Source organism: Ranitomeya variabilis, chromosome 1 (assembly GCF_051348905.1).
Source record: "Ranitomeya variabilis isolate aRanVar5 chromosome 1, aRanVar5.hap1, whole genome shotgun sequence".
NCBI classification, from domain to species: domain Eukaryota; kingdom Metazoa; phylum Chordata; class Amphibia; order Anura; family Dendrobatidae; genus Ranitomeya; species Ranitomeya variabilis.
Window position 1 is genome coordinate 763092973 of NC_135232.1, and position 19906 is coordinate 763112878.

The window sequence follows — 19906 nt, forward strand, 5'->3', positions numbered from 1 at the left end:
TACCAGGACAGGCGGTGTGGCTGCGGTGTGTGTGGGGACGGTGTGTGTGGGGACTCCGGGAGGACCACAGAAGCTTACAGCGCAGTGATATTGGCCTGCACTCATTATTTCCTCCTAGGTCACGCGCGGGGATATTGGGAGTGGGGCTGCTGGGCCACGGCTGAGGTTCCGTTCTGGCCGCCAGAGCTATGGGAAACAGTCACCTGGAAGGAAGCTGTTCCGAGCCTGACCGTTAGGGGGCACACGCACTCTCCAGCGATGGCGGCGCCTGTCCTCCATTGCTGGTAACAGCACGGTCTCCCTCTACAACCAGCGCTGTGAAATCACCGCCAAGAAAGTTCCTGTTGCCCATAGTAACGGGGAGGGGTACGTACGGTTGCGTGCGCAGAACGTCACATTTTGGCGCAGGCGCGCAGCTTTCCTGCGCGGCGGCGTGTGACGTCAATTGCGGTGGAGGGTGCTGGATCTCAGGCGGCTGCTTGGAGTGCCCGCGCTCGGTGACGGTGTAACGTGAGCTGTTAGAGGTCGAATCCGGTTCCTCAGCTCCCCAGAGGGTTCCACAGTCGCTGGAGCCGCTTCCGAGCCCGTACATCATGAGTGTGGAGGCGTACGGGCCTAGCTCGCAGACTCTCACCTTCCTGGACACGGAGGAGGCCGAGCTGCTGGGGGCCGACACTCAGGGCTCCGAGTTCGAGTTCACCGACTTCACGCTGCCCAGCCAGACCCAGGGGCAGACCCCAAGCCAGCTGGACGGGCAGGTAAGTGCGGCGCTTCCGGGATGTGGGAGAGCGGCCTGCGGGGCAGAGCCTGTCACTGGCTGCCTGTCACTGCCTGCCTCCAACTCCACGTGGCGCTGTTCACACTGCTGCGGCAGGAGTGCGCCTGGAGGAGGCTGGCAGTGCCCTGCTGGGGCAGGAGTGCGCCTGGAGGAGGCTGGCAGTGCCCTGCTGGGGCAGGAGTGCGCATGGAGGAGGCTGGCAGTGCCCTGCTGGGGCAGGAGTGCGCATGGAGGAGGCTGGCAGTGCCCTGCTGGGGCAGGAGTGCGCATGGAGGAGGCTGGCAGTGCCCTGCTGGGGCAGGAGTGCGCATGGAGGAGGCTGGCAGTGCCCTGCTGCGGCGGGAGTGCGCATGGAGGAGGCTGGCAGTGCCCTGCTGTGGCGGGAGTGCGCATGGAGGAGGCTGGCAGTGCCCTGCTGTGGCAGGAGTAACCATGGAGGAGGCTGGCAGTGCCCTGCTGGGGCAGGAGTGCGCATGGAGGAGGCTGGCAGTGCCCTGCTGCGGCGGGAGTGCGCATGGAGGAGGCTGGCAGTGCCCTGCTGTGGCGGGAGTGCACATGGAGGAGGCTGGCAGTGCCCTGCTGTGGCAGGAGTAACCATGGAGGAGGCTGGCAGTGCCCTGCTGTGGCGGGAGTGCGCATGGAGGAGGCTGGCAGTGCCCTGCTGGGGCAGGAGTGCGCATGGAGGAGGCTGGCAGTGCCCTGCTGGGGCGGGAGTGCGCATGGAGGAGGCTGGCAGTGCCCTGCTGGGGCGGGAGTGCGCATGGAGGAGGCTGGCAGTGCCCTGCTGGGGCGGGAGTGCGCATGGAGGAGGCTGGCAGTGCCCTGCTGCGGCGGGAGTGCGCATGGAGGAGGCTGGCAGTGCCCTGCTGTGGCGGGAGTGCACATGGAGGAGGCTGGCAGTGCCCTGCTGTGGCAGGAGTAACCATGGAGGAGGCTGGCAGTGCCCTGCTGTGGCGGGAGTGCACATGGAGGAGGCTGGCAGTGCCCTGCTGGGGCAGGAGTGCGCATGGAGGAGGCTGGCAGTGCCCTGCTGCGGCGGGAGTGCGCATGGAGGAGGCTGGCAGTGCCCTGCTGTGGCGGGAGTGCGCATGGAGGAGGCTGGCAGTGCCCTGCTGTGGCAGGAGTAACCATGGAGGAGGCTGGCAGTGCCCTGCTGTGGCAGGAGTGCGCATGGAGGAGGCTGGCAGTGCCCTGCTGGGGCAGGAGTGTGCATGGAGGAGGCTGGCAGTGCCCTGCTGTGGCAGGAGTAACCATGGAGGAGGCTGGCAGTGCCCTGCTGGGGCGGGAGTGCGCATGGAGGAGGCTGGCAGTGCCCTGCTGGGGCGGGAGTAACCATGGAGGAGGCTGGCAGTGCCCTGCTGGGGCGGGACTAACCATGGAGGAGGCTGGCAGTGCCCTGCTGTGGCGGGAGTGCGCATGGAGGAGGCTGCCAGTGCCCTGCTGGGGCAGGAGTGCGCATGGAGGAGGCTGCCAGTGCCCTGCTGTGGCAGGAGTAACCATGGAGGAGGCTGGCAGTGCCCTGCTGTGGCAGGAGTGCGCATGGAGGAGGCTGGCAGTGCCCTGCTGGGGCGGGAGTGCGCATGGAGGAGGCTGGCAGTGCCCTGCTGGGGCGGGAGTGCGCATGGAGGAGGCTGGCAGTGCCCTGCTGGGGCGGGAGTGCGCATGGAGGAGGCTGGCAGTGCCCTGCTGGGGCGGGAGTGCGCATGGAGGAGGCTGGCAGTGCCCTGCTGGGGCGGGAGTGCGCATGGAGGAGGCTGGCAGTGCCCTGCTGGGGCGGGAGTGCGCATGGAGGAGGCTGGCAGTGCCCTGCTGGGGCGGGAGTGCGCATGGAGGAGGCTGGCAGTGCCCTGCTGGGGCGGGAGTGCGCATGGAGGAGGCTGGCAGTGCCCTGCTGGGGCGGGAGTGCGCATGGAGGAGGCTGGCAGTGCCCTGCTGGGGCGGGAGTGCGCATGGAGGAGGCTGGCAGTGCCCTGCTGGGGCGGGAGTGCGCATGGAGGAGGCTGGCAGTGCCCTGCTGGGGCGGGAGTGCGCATGGAGGAGGCTGGCAGTGCCCTGCTGGGGCGGGAGTGCGCATGGAGGAGGCTGGCAGTGCCCTGCTGGGGCGGGAGTGCGCATGGAGGAGGCTGGCAGTGCCCTGCTGGGGCGGGAGTGCGCATGGAGGAGGCTGGCAGTGCCCTGCTGGGGCGGGAGTGCGCATGGAGGAGGCTGGCAGTGCCCTGCTGCGGCGGGAGTGCGCATGGAGGAGGCTGGCAGTGCCCTGCTGCGGCAGGAGCGGCCCTGGAGGAGGCTGGCAGTGCCCTGCTGCGGCAGGAGCAGCCCTGGAGGAGGCTGGCAGTGCCCTGCTGCGGCAGGAGCGGCCCTGGAGGAGGCTGGCAGTGCTCTGAATCTTTATTTTCAATTAATGATATTCCTGCGGGGGGTGGGGCCTTCATGTGGTGTTATTAGATATTCATCAGTATGGCTCCTGACAGGTCACTGATCCCTCCGTGCCCCCTATAGTTAACATACTGAATAGTATATATACATATTGGAAACCAAACCCTTCTGCAGGCAGGCTCTGGCCGTATCACCTGCGCTGCAGCATAATCGCATATGTACTGTGTATATAATTAATGTTTTGAGGTTCAAATCCAATTGATAATGATGCCTGCGCAATTAGCAGATATCTGTGTGTATTGAGACTACTGCGCAGGCAGCACCATCTTCCTAGAGAGAAATGTCCTTCCCAAAGATGGCGCCTCCTGCGCATTAGCAGCTATCAGATCATTTCTACAGGGGTTGGACCAAATAATGGAAACATCAACAAAAGTTAGTTTAATCTGGTGTAGGTCCACCTTTTGCGGCGATTACAGCCTCAATTCTCTGGGGCATGGATTCATACAAGGTGTGAATTGTTTCTAAAGGAATTTTAGCCCATTCTGCAGTTAAAACACCCTCCAGTTCTTTGAGCGACGATGGTGGCGGAAATCGACGTCTAACTTGAATCTCTAAAATCGACGTTAAATGCTAAATAATGTTGAGGTCTGGGGATTGTGGGGGCCAGATGAGATGCTCAACTTCATTAGAATGTTCCTCGTGCCATGCTATAACGATTCTAGCTGTATGAATTGGTGCATTATCATCCTTAAAGATGGCGTTCCCCTCCGGGAACAGGGCTTGAACCATTGGATGCAATTGGTCGCCCAAAATGCCTAAATAATCTCTGCTGTTAATTCTTCCATGAAGGGATATCATTGGCCCGGCGGATCTCCATGAAATAGCACCCCAGATCATCACAGAACCTCCACCATGTTTTACGGTTGGGAGAAGGCAGTCTGGATGGAATGCTTCTTTCGTCTGTCTCCAAACATACACTCGGCCGGAGGTCGGAAATAGGGTAAACAATGATTCGTCTGAGAATATCACATGTTTCCACTGCTTTAGGGACCAATTCTGGAGGTTTCTACACCACTCTAAATGCTTGGAAACATTTGTCATTGAGGGCAGCGGTTTTCTAATTGCAGCTCTTCCGTGGAATCCAGATTTGTTCAGCTCCCGAGGAACAGTTTTCATGGAAACTGGGTTCTGTAGGTGTTCATTGAGCTCAGCAGTGATTTTCGGAGCCGTGGTCTTGCGATCCTCTCTCACAATTCGCTTTAGAGTCCGATGGTCTCTCTGTCAACTTTGACTTTCGGCCGGACCTGTGCTTTGCTGCGGACGTTTATCCTTCTCTTTCAAATGCAATCATTACTTTGGAGACAGTACCTCTTGACACGCCAAGCATTCGGGCCCTTTCAGTTACACTAGCGCCTGCCGTACGAGCACCAACAATTTGGCCTCTTTGAAAATCCGAGGGGTCTGCCATTGGTATCAGGTTCACTTCAATGTTCTTACAATTATGCAAAGCAAACAGTTAATTTACATACACATATCACATAACACAAATCAACTACAAAACATTACCATATGTCACGGTTTGCATGTTTATCACATGTTCGAAGATTATAATGCCAAAACGTTTGGTGTTTCCATTATTTTGTCCAACCCCTGTATATACACTAATATCTGCTATTGCGCAGGTGCGGCTGGTGACATTTTCTAATGGAATTTTTATCAGGATAACCTCCACCATAATAATTATATGCACATTACATGCGATTATGCTGCAGGGTAGGTGCCTGCCTGTAGAAAGTTTTTTTTTGTTTTTTTTTTCCAGTATATATATAATATTCATTAAGTAGGAGGCAGGTCAGTGACCTGTCAGCAGTCTGCATTATGAATACCTAATCGGAGCACCACATGAAGACCCCCACAGGCCGCCCCGGGGCACGAGCATATCATTAACTCAAAACTGAAAATAAAGATTACACAACGACCAAAAGAACGGATTTCATCACCGGGTATCATTGTAATCAGTATAACGGCGCCGACCTGACACTGTAGGTTAGTCAGCACAATCCTGCTGACCGGTTCCCTTTAAGACCTTTACGTCAACGTACAAATTCTCTTGTGAAACCGTATGACAGTTGAAAGCTGTGCTGAAAGAATTAAAGGGTTTGTCCAGTTATAACAAGTTATCATCTGTCCAGGTTCTTTGTTCTGCCGATTATTTCAGGTCTCAGCAATCAGACCTCCTCACATCAACAAATTTTGTCTGGACAACCCCTTTGAAGACGCACACAGTATTGATGAGCAAATGTGCTCGGATAAGACGTTATCCAAGCGTGCTCGTGTGGTAACAGTGCCTTTTGGCATCTGTGCGGCTGCATATCTCGCTGCTGTTAGACAGCCACTATACACGAAGGGATTGCCTAACAAACAGCTACACATTCAAGAGATATGCTCTAGCTTCATTCCATGCAGGGGTGGACTTACTATTGGTGCATCCTGTACCGGGATCTAGTGGGCAAGCCCCCCATGAGGTAGAATGGAGGGTCCATAAGTGGAATAAGGAAGCGTGCCCACGATCAGGAACTGCTGCGGGTTTGACACTGCATAAGGTGGCTCTTTTAGTTAACAAACGCCTAGGGGGGTGACAGGTTCCCTTTAAGGGGCCACATGTTACAGCGTAGTGGATGGGATTTCTTGTCCACTACGTGTGTATATGCACCTGCGGGTCACCCGTGGACACTGACATGTGGCACGTCTCTCAGGGGCGCAGCAATATATTGAACGCGGTAAATGTGCACGGTTTAGTGACCACATTCGGTTTTACCTGCATTCAATAGAAGATAGGGCTTTGGATGCAGTGAACATGCTCTGCTACTTCCGGATTGTGGGCACGTACCCCAAGTGTCGATCCTTGTATTTACTTTTAGTTTCACTTCTTACATTCGTGTACATACTGTCACATGTTGCTTTTTGTGACCTGTCTGCTTAGAAATGCCGTGCAGTCTATGTATGTTTTGTATTAGAACAGGAGGAGATGAGCAGATTGCTGTATGGTTTTTGGGGTAAGATTCTGAATAACTTGCATTTTATACATTTACATCTCTGCTCTTTCTGGTAACTGCATTTCAAACTGACAGGTTCCCTTTAAAAATAAAATCTTGGGGATGCACTAAAGTGAGCAAAACGCAAGTTTACCTTCATAATAATAAAAAAACAAAATATATAGGAATGGTAACCCATGAGCAATGCTTATCCAGAGGAAAATCTTGAGTTATTGACAACTCTTGTGCAGTGTGCCGTAGTAGTCAGGACTGGGCGTTCTACCAGTATGTATATACACATCAGCATAGGCCTGTCCGACCGTTTACTGGTATAGTCCTGTCTCTTATTGAGAGATGCACAGCTATAGCAACCAGTAGAGTGTATATGTGTGTATATATTTTCTACTTGTGATACGAGGGTTCTTGTATGGACATAACTGCAGTAGACGGCTAGATTTTTTTTTTTATCCAGGTATACCCACCTTTCCTTCCTTGCTTGTATCCCCCTTCCTGCATATCTTGTATTTGCGTAAATAAATACATCTTATATTCTCTTACGTGTTTTTAATGTTTATAATATTGTTAGCCCTCTTTTTTTTTTATCTTGAAGAAATGAAGCTTTTTTTTTTTTCTTTTCTAAGTAATACCTGATATGCATTTTTGAGGCCTTTTATGATATGGCACAGAGGATATTGGTGTAGTTATACGTATACACGTAAAGTTGGCGGAGCCACCTGATAGTCTGTGTATGAGTCTTCTGACTCTCCTGTGATAGATAATGGGGAAGGAGAGGTTACGGGTCGAAAGGCAGGATTAGATATATTGTATTTTAAAGGGAACATGTCATGCAAAATAACAATTTTAAACCTGCAGATATGGGGTTAATCTGCAGGTTAATAGTGTACTGACACCATTTTGGCACCTTCCCTGAGAGCCCCGCTGCCGGGAGGAAATTGTTTATTTCCCTCAGAAGAAAGGATCAACATTAGAGGCTGCCGTCAGTCTGCCAACACTATCCATACTGACTGGAAGCCAAATGCTGCTGGCAGAATAAAGTTAATTTCCTCCCAACAGTGGGAGTGCCAGCACCACACGTGTCAGAACACTGTTAACATGCAGTCTAACCCCATATATGCAGGTTAACCCCCTGAGTCCACCGTATCTCTGAGACCCAGAGTTTGGGCCAAGTGCGCCTGACCGGCAGGTTAGAAGACCGGCTGTAACATATAATCTATACTTTTAGAGCCCAGAAATTATCAGTGACCCTTAAGGGAATGTATGAAGAGAGAGAACACAAATCAGATGCAAAAAAAACTCATGTAATAATAAAACAAAAAGTACCCAAATTTCACAGCTGCCACCACATAGCCTCCAGTATACAGGACTAGACATGAGCGAATGTTCGGCTCCCTCCTTATTCGGCAAGCTATAGCGCGTACCGAAGAAGCTGCAGAGGGAACATGCATGGGAGAGCCTGTGTGTTGTGACTGTCACAGCCGCAGCTGCGGCATCGGACACCTGATTATCTGGAGCGCTCCAAGAATCCGGGTTCCCTATGCAGCTTATTCGGTAAGCGCTATAGCCTGCCAAATAAGGAGGGAGCCGACGATATTTGCTCATCTCTAGTCAGCACATTACTATTACTAAACATTAAAATTAGTTTAGAAACTTAAAGGGCACCTGTCAGCAGTTTTGGCCAAAATAAGATACGGCCATCACCAATCAGGGCTGATATATAGCATTCTATAATACTGTGTATTTGCCCCCAACCCGACCTGCAAGTTAAGAAAACGATCTTTTATTATACAACCCCTGGCAAAAATTATGCAATCACCGGCCTTGGAGGATGTTCATTCAGTTGTTTAATTTTGTATTAAAAAAAAAGCAGATCAGACATGGCAAAAAACTAAAGTAATTTCAAATGGCAACTTTCTGGCTTTAAGAAACACTCAAAGAAATCAAGAACAAAAAATGTGGTAGTCAGTAATGGTTACTTTTTTTTTAACCAAGCATAGGGTAAAAAATTATGGAGTCACTCAATTATGAGGGAAAAAACTATGAAATCATGAAAAACAAACAAAAAAAAACACTCCACATCACTAGTATTTTGTTGCACCACCTCTGGCTTTTATAACCGCTTGCAGTCTCTGAGGCATGGACTTAATGAGTGTCATACAGTACTCTTCATCAGTCAGGCTCCAACTTTCTCTGACTGCTGTTGCCAGATCAGCTTTGCAGGTTGGAGCCTTGTCATGGACCATTTTCTTCAATCCACCAAAGATTTTCAATTGGATTGATATCCGGACTATTTGCAGGCCCTGACATTGACCTTATGTTTCTTTTTTCAAGGAGTGTTTCACAGTTTTTGCTCTATGGCAGGATTATCATCTTGAAAAATGATTTCATCATCCCCAAACATCCTTTCAATTGATGGGAAGAAGTGTCCAAAATTTCAACATCAACTTGTGCATTTATTGGAGATGTAATGACAGCCATCTCCCCAGTGCCTTTACCTGACATGCAGCCCCATCTCATCAATGACCGTGGAAATTTGCATGTTCTCTTCAGGCAGTCATCTTTATAAATCTCATTGGAACGGCACCAAACAAAAGTTCCAGCATCATCACCTTGCCCAATGCAGATTCGTGATTCATCACTGAATATGACTTTCATCCAGTCATTCACAGTCCACGATTGCTTTTCCTTAGCCCATTGTAACCTTGTTTTTTTCTGTTAAGGTGTTAATGATGGCTTTCGTTTAGCTTTTCTGTATGTAAGTCCCATTTCCTTTAGGCGGTTTCTCACAGTTCGGTCACAGACGTTGACTCCAGTTTCCACCAATTCGTTCATTTGTTTTGTTGTGCATTTCCTGCTTTGGAGACATATTACTTTAAGTTTCTGGTCTTGATGCTTTGATGTCTTCCTTGGTCTACCAGTATGTTTGCCTTTAACAACCTTCCCATGTTTGTATTTGGTCCAGATTTTAGACACAGCTGACTGTGAACAACCAACATCTTTTTGCAACATTACGTGATGATTTACCCTCTTTTAAGAGTTTGATAATCCTCTCCTTTGTTTCAATTGACATCTCTCGTGTTGGAGCCATGATTGATGTCAGTCTATTTGGTGCAACAGCTCTCCAACGTGTGATCACTCCTTTTTAGATGCAGACTAACGAGATCAGATCTAATTTGATGCAGGTGTTATTTTTGGGAATGAAAATTTACAGGGTGAATCCATAATTTTTCCCTCATAATTGAGTGACTCCGTAATTTTTACCCTATGCTTGGTACAAAAAAGTAACAATTACTGACTACCACATTTTTTGTTCTTGATTTCATTGTGTTTCCTAAAGCCATAAAGTTGGCATTTGAAATGACTAGTTTTGTGCCATGTCTGATCTGTTTTTTTTCTACAAAATGAAACAACTGAATGAACATCCTCCAAGGACAGGGATTCCATAATTTTTGCCAGGGGTTGTACTCGCCTGCAGGGCAGCCCGGTCCGATGGATGATGCTCTTCTTGGTCCGATGCGTCCGTTCTTCTTGCTACCCCCCTCCTTGCTTCGTGTGGATGACACATCTCCTCGGCACCGTGCTGCTGCGCAGGCTCACTTCTCTGCCCTGTTGAGGGCAGAGCAAAGTACTGCAGTGTGCAGGTGCTGGGAAAGGTCAAAGAGCCCATGTGCACGCGCACTGCTGTACTTGCTCTGCCCTCGACAGGGCAGAGAAGTGTGGCTGCGCAGGAGCTCTGTGCTGAGGAGACTGTGTGGATGACGAAGGTACGCGTCATCCACACGAAGCAAACAGGAGGGTGGCTTTGCAAGAAGATTGGAGGCACTGGACCATTACCAGCGACACTCATCGGAACGGACCGCCCCACAGGTGAGTATATTAAGTTATTTTTCTAGTCTCACAGGTCGGGGTGGAGACAGAGATATATATATATATAATTATTTTTATTTTTTTTTCATCTAAGGTCCACTTCCATCTGTTTGTCTGTCACGGAAATCCAGTGTCGCTGATTGGTCGCACCCAGCCCGCCGAGACCAATCAGCGACAGGCACAGTCCGGCCACGAGTTAGCCCCTCCCTACTTCCTTCCAGTCAGTGCCCCCTCCATACTCCCCTTCACTCAGCGCCCACATAGCGTTTTAGCAGTCCGTTAAATGGACTGCGTTACACCGTGGCTTAACGCGTTGTAACGCATTCCGTTAACGCTGCCATTAACCCTGTAAGTGTGACCAACTTTTTACTATTGATGCTGCCTATGCAGCATCGATAGTAAAAACATATATTGTTAAAAATAATAATAACAAATTATATTCTCATCCTTCCGGCGTCCGCGCCAGCCTTTCCCGCTCTTTGCTACGCTCCGGTCCCAAGAATGCATTGCGGCAACGACCCGTGATGATGTAGCGGTCTAGCGAGATCGCTACATCATCACGGGTTATTGCCGCAAGGCATTACTGGGAACGGAGCATCGCTAAAGGCCTGGGCTGGATCCGAGGGCCGCCGGAAGGTGAGTATATAACTATTTTTTATTTTAATTCTTTTTTTTTTTTAACAGGGATATGGTGCCCACATTGCTATATGCTGCGTGGGCTGTGTTATATGCTGCGTGGGCTGTGTTATATGCTGCGTGGGCTGTGTTATATGCTGCGTGGGCTGTGTTATATGCTGCGTGGGCTGTGTTATATGCTGCGTGGGCTGTGTTATATGCTGCGTGGGCTGTGTTATATGCTGCGTGGGCTGTGTTATATGCTGCGTGGGCTGTTATATGCTGCGTGGGCTGTGTTATATGCTGCGTGGGCTGTTATATGCTGCGTGGGCTGTGTTATATGCTGCGTGGGCTGTGTTATATGCTGCGTGGGCTGTGTTATATGCTGCGTGGGCTGTGTTATATGCTGCGTGGGCTGTGTTATATGCTGCGTGGGCTGTTATATGCTGCGTGGGCTGTGTTATATGCTGCGTGGGCTGTTATATGCTGCGTGGGCTGTGTTATATGCTGCGTGGGCTGTGTTATATGCTGCGTGGGCTGTGTTATATGCTGCGTGGGCTGTGTTATATGCTGCGTGGGCTGTGTTATATGCTGCGTGGGCTGTTATATGCTGCGTGGGCTGTGTTATATGCTGCGTGGGCTGTGTTATATGCTGCGTGGGCTGTGTTATATGCTGCGTGGGCTGTGTTATATGCTGCGTGGGCTGTGTTATATGCTGCGTGGGCTGTGTTATATGCTGCGTGGGCTGTGTTATATGCTGCGTGGGCTGTGTTATATGCTGCGTGGGCTGTGTTATATGCTGCGTGGGCTGTGTTATATGCTGCGTGGGCTGTGTTATATGCTGCGTGGGCTGTGTTATATGCTGCGTGGGCTGTGTTATATGCTGCGTGGGCTGTGTTATATGCTGCGTGGGCTGTGTTATATGCTGCGTGGGCTGTGTTATATGCTGCGTGGGCTGTGTTATATGCTGCGTGGGCTGTGTTATATGCTGCGTGGGCTGTGTTATATGCTGCGTGGGCTGTGTTATATGCTGCGTGGGCTGTGTTATATGCTGCGTGGGCTGTGTTATATGCTGCGTGGGCTGTTATATGCTGCGTGGGCTGTGTTATATGCTGCGTGGGCTGTGTTATATGCTGCGTGGGCTGTGTTATATGCTGCGTGGGCTGTGTTATATGCTGCGTGGGCTGTGTTATATGCTGCGTGGGCTGTGTTATATGCTGCGTGGGCTGTGTTATATGCTGCGTGGGCTGTGTTATATGCTGCGTGGGCTGTGTTATATGCTGCGTGGGCTGTGTTATATGCTGCGTGGGCTGTGTTATATGCTGCGTGGGCTGTGTTATATGCTGCGTGGGCTGTGTTATATGCTGCGTGGGCTGTGTTATATGCTGCGTGGGCTGTGTTATATGCTGCGTGGGCTGTGTTATATGCTGCGTGGGCTGTGTTATATGCTGCGTGGGCTGTGTTATATGCTGCGTGGGCTGTGTTATATGCTGCGTGGGCTGTGTTATATGCTGCGTGGGCTGTGTTATATGCTGCGTGGGCTGTGTTATATGCTGCGTGGGCTGTGTTATATGCTGCGTGGGCTGTGTTATATGCTGCGTGGGCTGTGTTATATGCTGCGTGGGCTGTGTTATATGCTGCGTGGGCTGTGTTATATGCTGCGTGGGCTGTGTTATATGCTGCGTGGGCTGTGTTATATGCTGCGTGGGCTGTGTTATATGCTGCGTGGGCTGTGTTATATGCTGCGTGGGCTGTGTTATATGCTGCGTGGGCTGTGTTATATGCTGCGTGGGCTGTGTTATATGCTGCGTGGGCTGTGTTATATGCTGCGTGGGCTGTGTTATATGCTGCGTGGGCTGTGTTATATGCTGCGTGGGCTGTGTTATATGCTGCGTGGGCTGTGTTATATGCTGCGTGGGCTGTGTTATATGCTGCGTGGGCTGTGTTATATGCTGCGTGGGCTGTGTTATATGCTGCGTGGGCTGTGTTATATGCTGCGTGGGCTGTGTTATATGCTGCGTGGGCTGTGTTATATGCTGCGTGGGCTGTGTTATATGCTGCGTGGGCTGTGTTATATGCTGCGTGGGCTGTGTGACTTTCGCCCAGTTTTCTCAAAAACCTGCAGCTGGCTCTGGCTTAACTGATTGTTCGCCGGCCGCGAACAATCAGCGACAGGTGCAGTCTGGCCGTGAATTGGCGCGGGATTTGAACCACGCTAATTGGTCGCGCCCGGCCGGCCGAATCCGGTGTATTCATTGCATTATTCTGAAATCTTCATAAATAAACTACATACATATTCTAGAATACCCGATGCTTTAGAATCGGGCCTCCATCTAGTGCTGTATATCAGGCCTGAAAGGTAATGGCCCGATCTCTTATCGGCCAAACCTGGTGACAGGTTCACTTTAATTGTAAGGCAGTTAGAATCTACTTAAGTCATATTCACTCAGATTTAGGCTATGTGCCCACGTTCTGGATTTTTAGCATTTTTTAAAGCGTTTTTGCGATGGTTTTCTGCTGCGGAAACGCTTAAAAAACGCTTACTTAATGCATTCCGCAGTTTTTATGCCCATGGTGCGTTTTTTCCCACAGTGGAAAATCATTGTGGAAAAAAACGCAGCGTGTTCATTAATTTTGCAGAAAATTGGGGGTTTTGCCACTATAGAATTGTATTTGGACCACTGGAAAAAAACGCTAAAAATCCGCGAAAAAGCTACCAATACGAAAAAAAAAACGCAAGCGGATTTCCTGCGAAGGGGTCATTCCATATCAAGTGATCCAAATATGAATAATATTTTTTTTACCTTACGTCTTTAGATTTTTTTTTATTTTTTGTTTTTATGAAGTACAACTTTAGTTAATTACAAATTAAAAGTTTAGAATTTTTTTCTTCATCGGTTAATTTTTTACAGATTTTTAAAGTTTTGAAAAAGCATGGATTTTGGCCTGGTATGGCTTTACATTTTTTATCATATCTCGGGCTAGAATTAAGATATAGAGGTGGGAGAGGCATCATTTTTCTCAGAACGGTACCGGCTTTCATTTGATATGTCACAAGACTATGTTTCTTTATATTTTGTTTTGGAGAAATCAAATAAATTTTGATGCGCAATTCTGAAAAAAACGTATGTTTTAAAATTGTGAAAACATGTATGTGTTACTTGTGTCCTTGTTTATATTTGTACAGGGATTCAACTTGGGATCTATCACATTTGTATTTTTTTTTTAAGCCTTGAATCATCTGATTTTATGTTTGTGTGAGTTTCTTCCTTTTTTCTTTTCAAATTACAACTTCCTGCATTCAACATTTATATGTAACAATAAAGAAACACAAAAAACAAATACCAAAGTGCCAGAATAAATGCATCTTAATCATCATAACTTGCTCAGCATTTTCAACCTGAATTCATTGAACAAGCCAAAAGATAAAAGGTAATCATATCCTCAAGTGTGGTTTTCTAAATACAGTCTGATCCTAATTATATGTTAAAAACAAGATTAAAAGAACCAATATTTCTACCACCTATTTATACATGGAACAATTTTTTTTCTACTATGTCACTAAACATGTCATTTATGAAGTGTTTAAAGGGAACCTATCACCCCGTTTTTTTCAGTATGAGATAAAAATACTGTTAAATATGGCCTGAGCTGTGCATTACAATAGTGTAGTTTGTGGACCCCGATTCCCCACCTATGCTGCCGAAATACGTTACCAAAGTAGTCATTTTCGCCTGTCAATCAGGCTGGTCAGGTCGGATGGGCGTGGCTTCTTCCCCCAGATATTGCGTAGTTTTCCGTTGGTGGCGTAGTGGTGTGCGCATGTCCAACGTCCCCAATCCTGCACGGGGGGGTGAAAATAGCAGCGATGTCCGTTATTCCATTGGTGGTCGGTGGGCGCGGCCATCTTCCTTTGGCCGCGCGTGCGCAGAAGCGGCGCTCTGCTGGCCGCGGCTTCAGGAAAATGGCCGCCGCGATCTCCATCTGCGCACGCGCGGCATCCCGCGGCCATTTTCCTGAAGCCGCGGCCAGCAGAGCGCCGCTTCTGCGCACGCGCGGCCAAAGGAAGATGGCCGCGCCCACCGACCACCAATGGAATAACGGACATCGCTGCTATTTTCACCCCCCCCGTGCAGGATTGGGGACCTTGGACATGCGCACACCACTACGCCACCAACGGAAAACTACGCAATATCTGGGGGAAGAAGCCACGCCCATCCGACCTGACCAGCCTGATTGACAGGCGAAAATGACTACTTTGGTAACGTATTTCGGCAGCATAGGTGGGGAATCGGGGTCCACAAACTACACTATTGTAATGCACAGCTCAGGCCCTATTTAACAGTATTTTTATCTCATACCGAAAAAAACGGGGTGATAGGTTCCCTTTAAGAAGAATAGTACAGTAGTTAAATCCTCGTTCTATAAAATATGAACTAATCAAACAGTTAATAGTAGATTTTTACACTGGCCTTCTATCATCAATGTGTCCCTTCTAGTGGGTGAAATGTCATCTTGCCCATAAGCGCTCACTAGCAATGGCCGTCTCCTTCTGTGTCAGAGTATGTGCAGCCTGTCATGGTGCTCGGCTCCACCCGAGTTATATCTGATTTTTGTTCACTTTTACAATGTCTGATTTTCTTGGATACACAAAGGACGGCGCTGGACCAGAAGGTGCAGAAAAGTCCTTTCTACGTCTTCATTTTCACAATCTTTGGAGAGTCCAGTAGCCGGCAGCGCCGATCATATTCACAGGTGACATAGCCAGTTGTGTCATCCATTGCCGATCTTGTGCCGCCTTCTACCACATCATGGACGTCACTGTCTTTATTTCCACTACATGGGATGACAGTCCGGTATTGCTGAGTCCCTGTGATGGGTTCTGCTTCCTGTAACCGATGTTTTCACAAACTCTCCTCCTCTTCGTAGTCCTGGTTTGTACAATACATGAACTGGATGTTAAGAATATTTTTCTCCCTCCATTTGAGGAGTTGGCTGGGTGATAAGATTTGGTGTGAATACGGCGTCTGGAGACCCGAGCTGCCGGCCTGTCATCTGCTCTGCAGTCACCGTCTACCCCTGGTCATCCTCAGCCCTAACAAAGCTTCTCCTCTGTCCTCTCCTGCTTCTAAGCTCTAACATAATAAAATAATACCGTAACATCTAACAATCATGGATTATTTGGTAAATCTAGACCCCACACATCTACACCACAGGCTGAGCAGATCTGAAATCAAGATTTTTGAACTGACACTGTAATAGTTTTATTTTGTAAAATATGATCCCATCACGATCCCATCTTGTATTTTGGTACAGATGTGAATAGGAGCATAGCAGGCACATGTGCAGTTTTTGAAATTTTTAAATTAAACGTTTTTTTCGGAAATGCGTTTTAAAGTTTTGCGCTTGCGTTCGCATAGGTAAAATATTAACAAAGATACTCTTGTGACATATCTGGTGAAAGCCTGTACAGTTCTGAGTAGAATGGTGTTTATTTTGTTTCTCTATCTCTTTTCTAGCCTGAGTTATGGGGAGAAATGTAAAGGCAGGCAACACCGAAATTCGCACTTTTTCCAAACTTTGAAAATCAATAAAAAATAAAAAAAAAAATCTAGAATTTTTTTTTTCATCACATTTTGCATTCTCTGACACACTATTACCAAATAACAAAATCTCAAAAGAATTAAAAATATAGTGGTAAAAATCATTGGTTCACTTGACATGGAATGACCCGAAGGGAGTCTGGATTTCATCGGGAAAATTCTGCATACTTTCTGCTACGTGGGCACATAGCCTTAAGAAGTTAAAAGCTCATCAGGAGAAACACATTGGCAGAGAGAAAAACCAGGCTGGCAGATCATATCACATATCAGAGATTATTATTACGTGTTCGTGAGAGGCCATATCTAAGGAAACACTCTTATTTATACAAAATATTCACATACTTTGCATTATTCATTTATTAAACGTGCAAAATAAACAATTGTGATGAAAACCCCCCAGAAAGAGCAAGCCTTCAAAAGTAAGAACCTTCGGGCACAATGAGCCTGAGGCTACTTTCACACATCAGTTAGTTTTTTTACCGTCAGGCACAATCTGGCGAGTTTTTAAAAAAACGGATCTGGCAAAAATTCTGAAAAACTGATCCGTCTTTTTTTTTTTTTTTTTATTGCTGGATCAGTTTTTATAAATTATTATTTTTTTTTTTTAAACCGCGGATAAAATTTGGACTTCCTGTTGCGGGGAGGAGAGAGAGATTAAAATTCGCCAGATTGTGCCTGACGGAAAAAACCTGATGTGTGAAAGTAGCTTGAGATGCCCTGGAGGTCTCACCCACTCTCCACAAGGAGGGCGGTAAAACTGAGGGAGGATTTCAAGCAGCACCTAAGGATACAATATTACAGGGGAGGCACTAGATCCCCTGCTGCCTTGGAGAGGAAACAAATGTGTGAGCTGGGCCTATAGCGCCTGACACAGACTTAAGGGTATGTACACACGTTGTGGATTCTCAGCAGTTTTCCCTGAGTTTACAGTACCATGTAAACGTATGGAAAACAAAATCCGCAGTGCCCATGCTGCAGAAAAAAACGCACGGAAACGTAGCGTTTATTTTGTAGCATGTCAATTGTTTGTGCGGATTCCGCAGCGGTTTACACTTTCTCCTCAATAGGAATCCGCAGGTATAAACACATGCAGGTGTAAAACCGCATGTGAAATCCGCAAAAAAAAAAAGCGGTAATTCGCAGTGCAGTTTACCTGCGGATTTACCAAAATCAATCCGGAAAAATCCGCAGGACTTTCCGCAATGTGTGCACGTAGCCTGAGTGTTATTTTACAAGAGTTGTTCACTGCTGGACAATCACTAATCAATGTTTCCATGGTGCTGTATTAAGGTTAAAAAGAAAGGTTTACTTGCCTCTATATCTAGCACCACTGCTCCATTCCCAGCCTTGTGTCCACTGTCAGTCTGTTTTTTGTAGCTAGTCAATGGACACAAAGAGAGCTCTAAAGAAATGCCTCATTAGTATGTCTGATTTTCTGGTACCAGTGCTTTACCACTTTTCTGCAGATACGTTTTTTTGATTGCATTAAAATGCAATAATGGGCAATGTTGCGGCGACAAAAAAAACTGTAATTTTGGCATTTTGATTTTTTTTTTTTCTCGCTACGCCGCTTAGCGATAAGGTTAATCCTTTTTTTTTAATTGGGCAATTCTGAACGCGGCGATACCAAATATGTGTAGGTTTGACTTTTTTTTTATTTATTTTATTTTGATTGGGGCGAAAGGGGGGTGATTTGAATTTAAAAAAATAAAAAAAAATATATATATATATATATATATATATATATATATATATATATATATATATATATATATATATATATATATATATATATATATTATTTTTTTAAACATTGCTATGCGCGCCGACCACAGAGTGGCTCTCACAGCAATCTGCCATTGACAACCATAGAGGTCTCCAGAAGACCTCAGGTTGTTATGGCATTTAACTAGTTGCGGCCACATGTCAGCTATTGATAACAGCTGACATGTCACAGCTTTGAGGTGGGCTCACCGCCGGAGCCCACCTCAAGGCGGGGGAGTCTGCCAGCTGACGTACTATCCCATCAGCTGGCAGAAAGGGGTTAAAAATTTGACCCGGTCAGTAAGGCCATGTGCCCACGCTGTGTATTCCGCTGCGGATTTGATAAATCCGCAGTGAAAAACCGCTGCGGTTTTTCCTGCGGATTTATCGCGGTTTCTACTGCTGTTTTCTCTGTGGGTTTTCACCTGCCGATTTCTATTGGAGCAGGTGGAAACCCGCAGCGGAATCCGCACAAACAATTGACATGCTGCGGAAAATAAACCGCTGCGCTTCCGCGTGTTTTTTTCCGCAGCATGTGCACTGCTGATTTCATTTCCCATAGGTTTACATAGCGTGTGCACATACCCTAAGGGCCGAAGACCGGACCCGCTTTAAGTATATACTAAAAATCAAACGCATGAATACCCTCTCTTTTAAATAAGATATTTGATATTTCTACGTCTATAAAAGTCTGATTTAGCAAAATTTAAATCTGATTGATCAATACATCACATGTCCCCCTACATGGTACCAATAAGTCCGCGCTCACCATTAAAAAAAAAAAAAAAAAAGCTAACCCCCCCACAGGTTTGAAAAGGTATGAGTCGCACAAAATGGGAACACTTTTTTGTTTTTTGTAAGTAAAGCTCTTACACATTTTTTTAATATTTAATTTAGTGATGAAAAACGAGTTTGGCATCGCTGTAATCGTACCGGCCTGAAGTATCATGTTCATGGGTCATATTTACACTACAAAACCCTAAATACAGTAGTTGAGTTTTGGAGTTTTTGCCATTTGATCACAGTTGGATTTTTTTCTCTCCCTTTTTCCCAGTACAGTGTATGGTGTCTTTTAAAGTTAAAACTCCTGCCACAAAATAAAAACCCTTCCTATGGCTCTGTTAATGCGATGTTGCAGCGCACCGACGCATACTGTGGAAGCGCCGCACAACGGGGGCAGCGGATGCTGTTTTTCATCGCATCCGCTGCCCCATTGTGATGTGCGGGGAGGCGGAGTTCCGGCCACTCATGCACGGTCAGAAAAGACGCTATCGACGCACAAAAAAATTTACATGCAACGTTTTTTTGTGCCGACGGTCCGACGCAACCGTCGCATGACGGTTGCGACGTGTGGCAATGCGTCGCTAATTCAAGTCTATGGAGAAAAAACGCATCCTGCAAGCAATTTTGCAGGATGTGTTTTTTCTACAGAACGACGCATAGCGACGTGCAGTGCACGACGCTAGTGTGAAAGTAGCCTAAACATTTGGCTCTTGGACAAGCACTGAAAATTTGCTATGGCAGGAAGGGGTTAAGAGCAGATAGTTTGTGATAATATGACAACTCTGGGACTTGGCTTATGCTGGGATCCTTGTGAAGCACCGTAACACTAAGCTGCATGTCGCCCTGTTTTATGGCGCACTGAGTACACATACTAGCTGATTAACCAGTTCTGTGGCCGGGATATTCAGGGATTAATTGGTACCTGTCATACAGTAGATCTGACTCTATTGTTCTCTCTGAGACGGAATATATAAAACACTGCTGCATGGGCAATAGGGAATGAAAGTATTTGCTGTAGTGGTGACATCCTGTAGCATTTACTCGCTGCCTATTATGCTGGGCTACCC

The 19906-nt window shown here is 47.6% G+C and overlaps 1 protein-coding gene across 2 annotated transcripts in view; it reads left to right on the forward strand.

Moving 5' to 3' along the window:
• The first annotated feature begins 351 nt into the window (after positions 1 to 351).
• UPF1 (UPF1 RNA helicase and ATPase) overlaps positions 352 to 19906 on the forward strand; it is a 101774-nt gene continuing 82219 nt past the window's right edge. The window contains exon 1 of one of the 2 annotated variants that reach the window (XM_077271693.1): positions 352 to 758. In XM_077271693.1, coding sequence (XP_077127808.1) covers positions 594 to 758 — 165 coding nt within the window. In that variant the 5' untranslated portion in view covers positions 352 to 593. The remainder of the gene's footprint in view (positions 759 to 19906) is intronic. The other variant, XM_077271696.1, reaches the window with a different exon arrangement.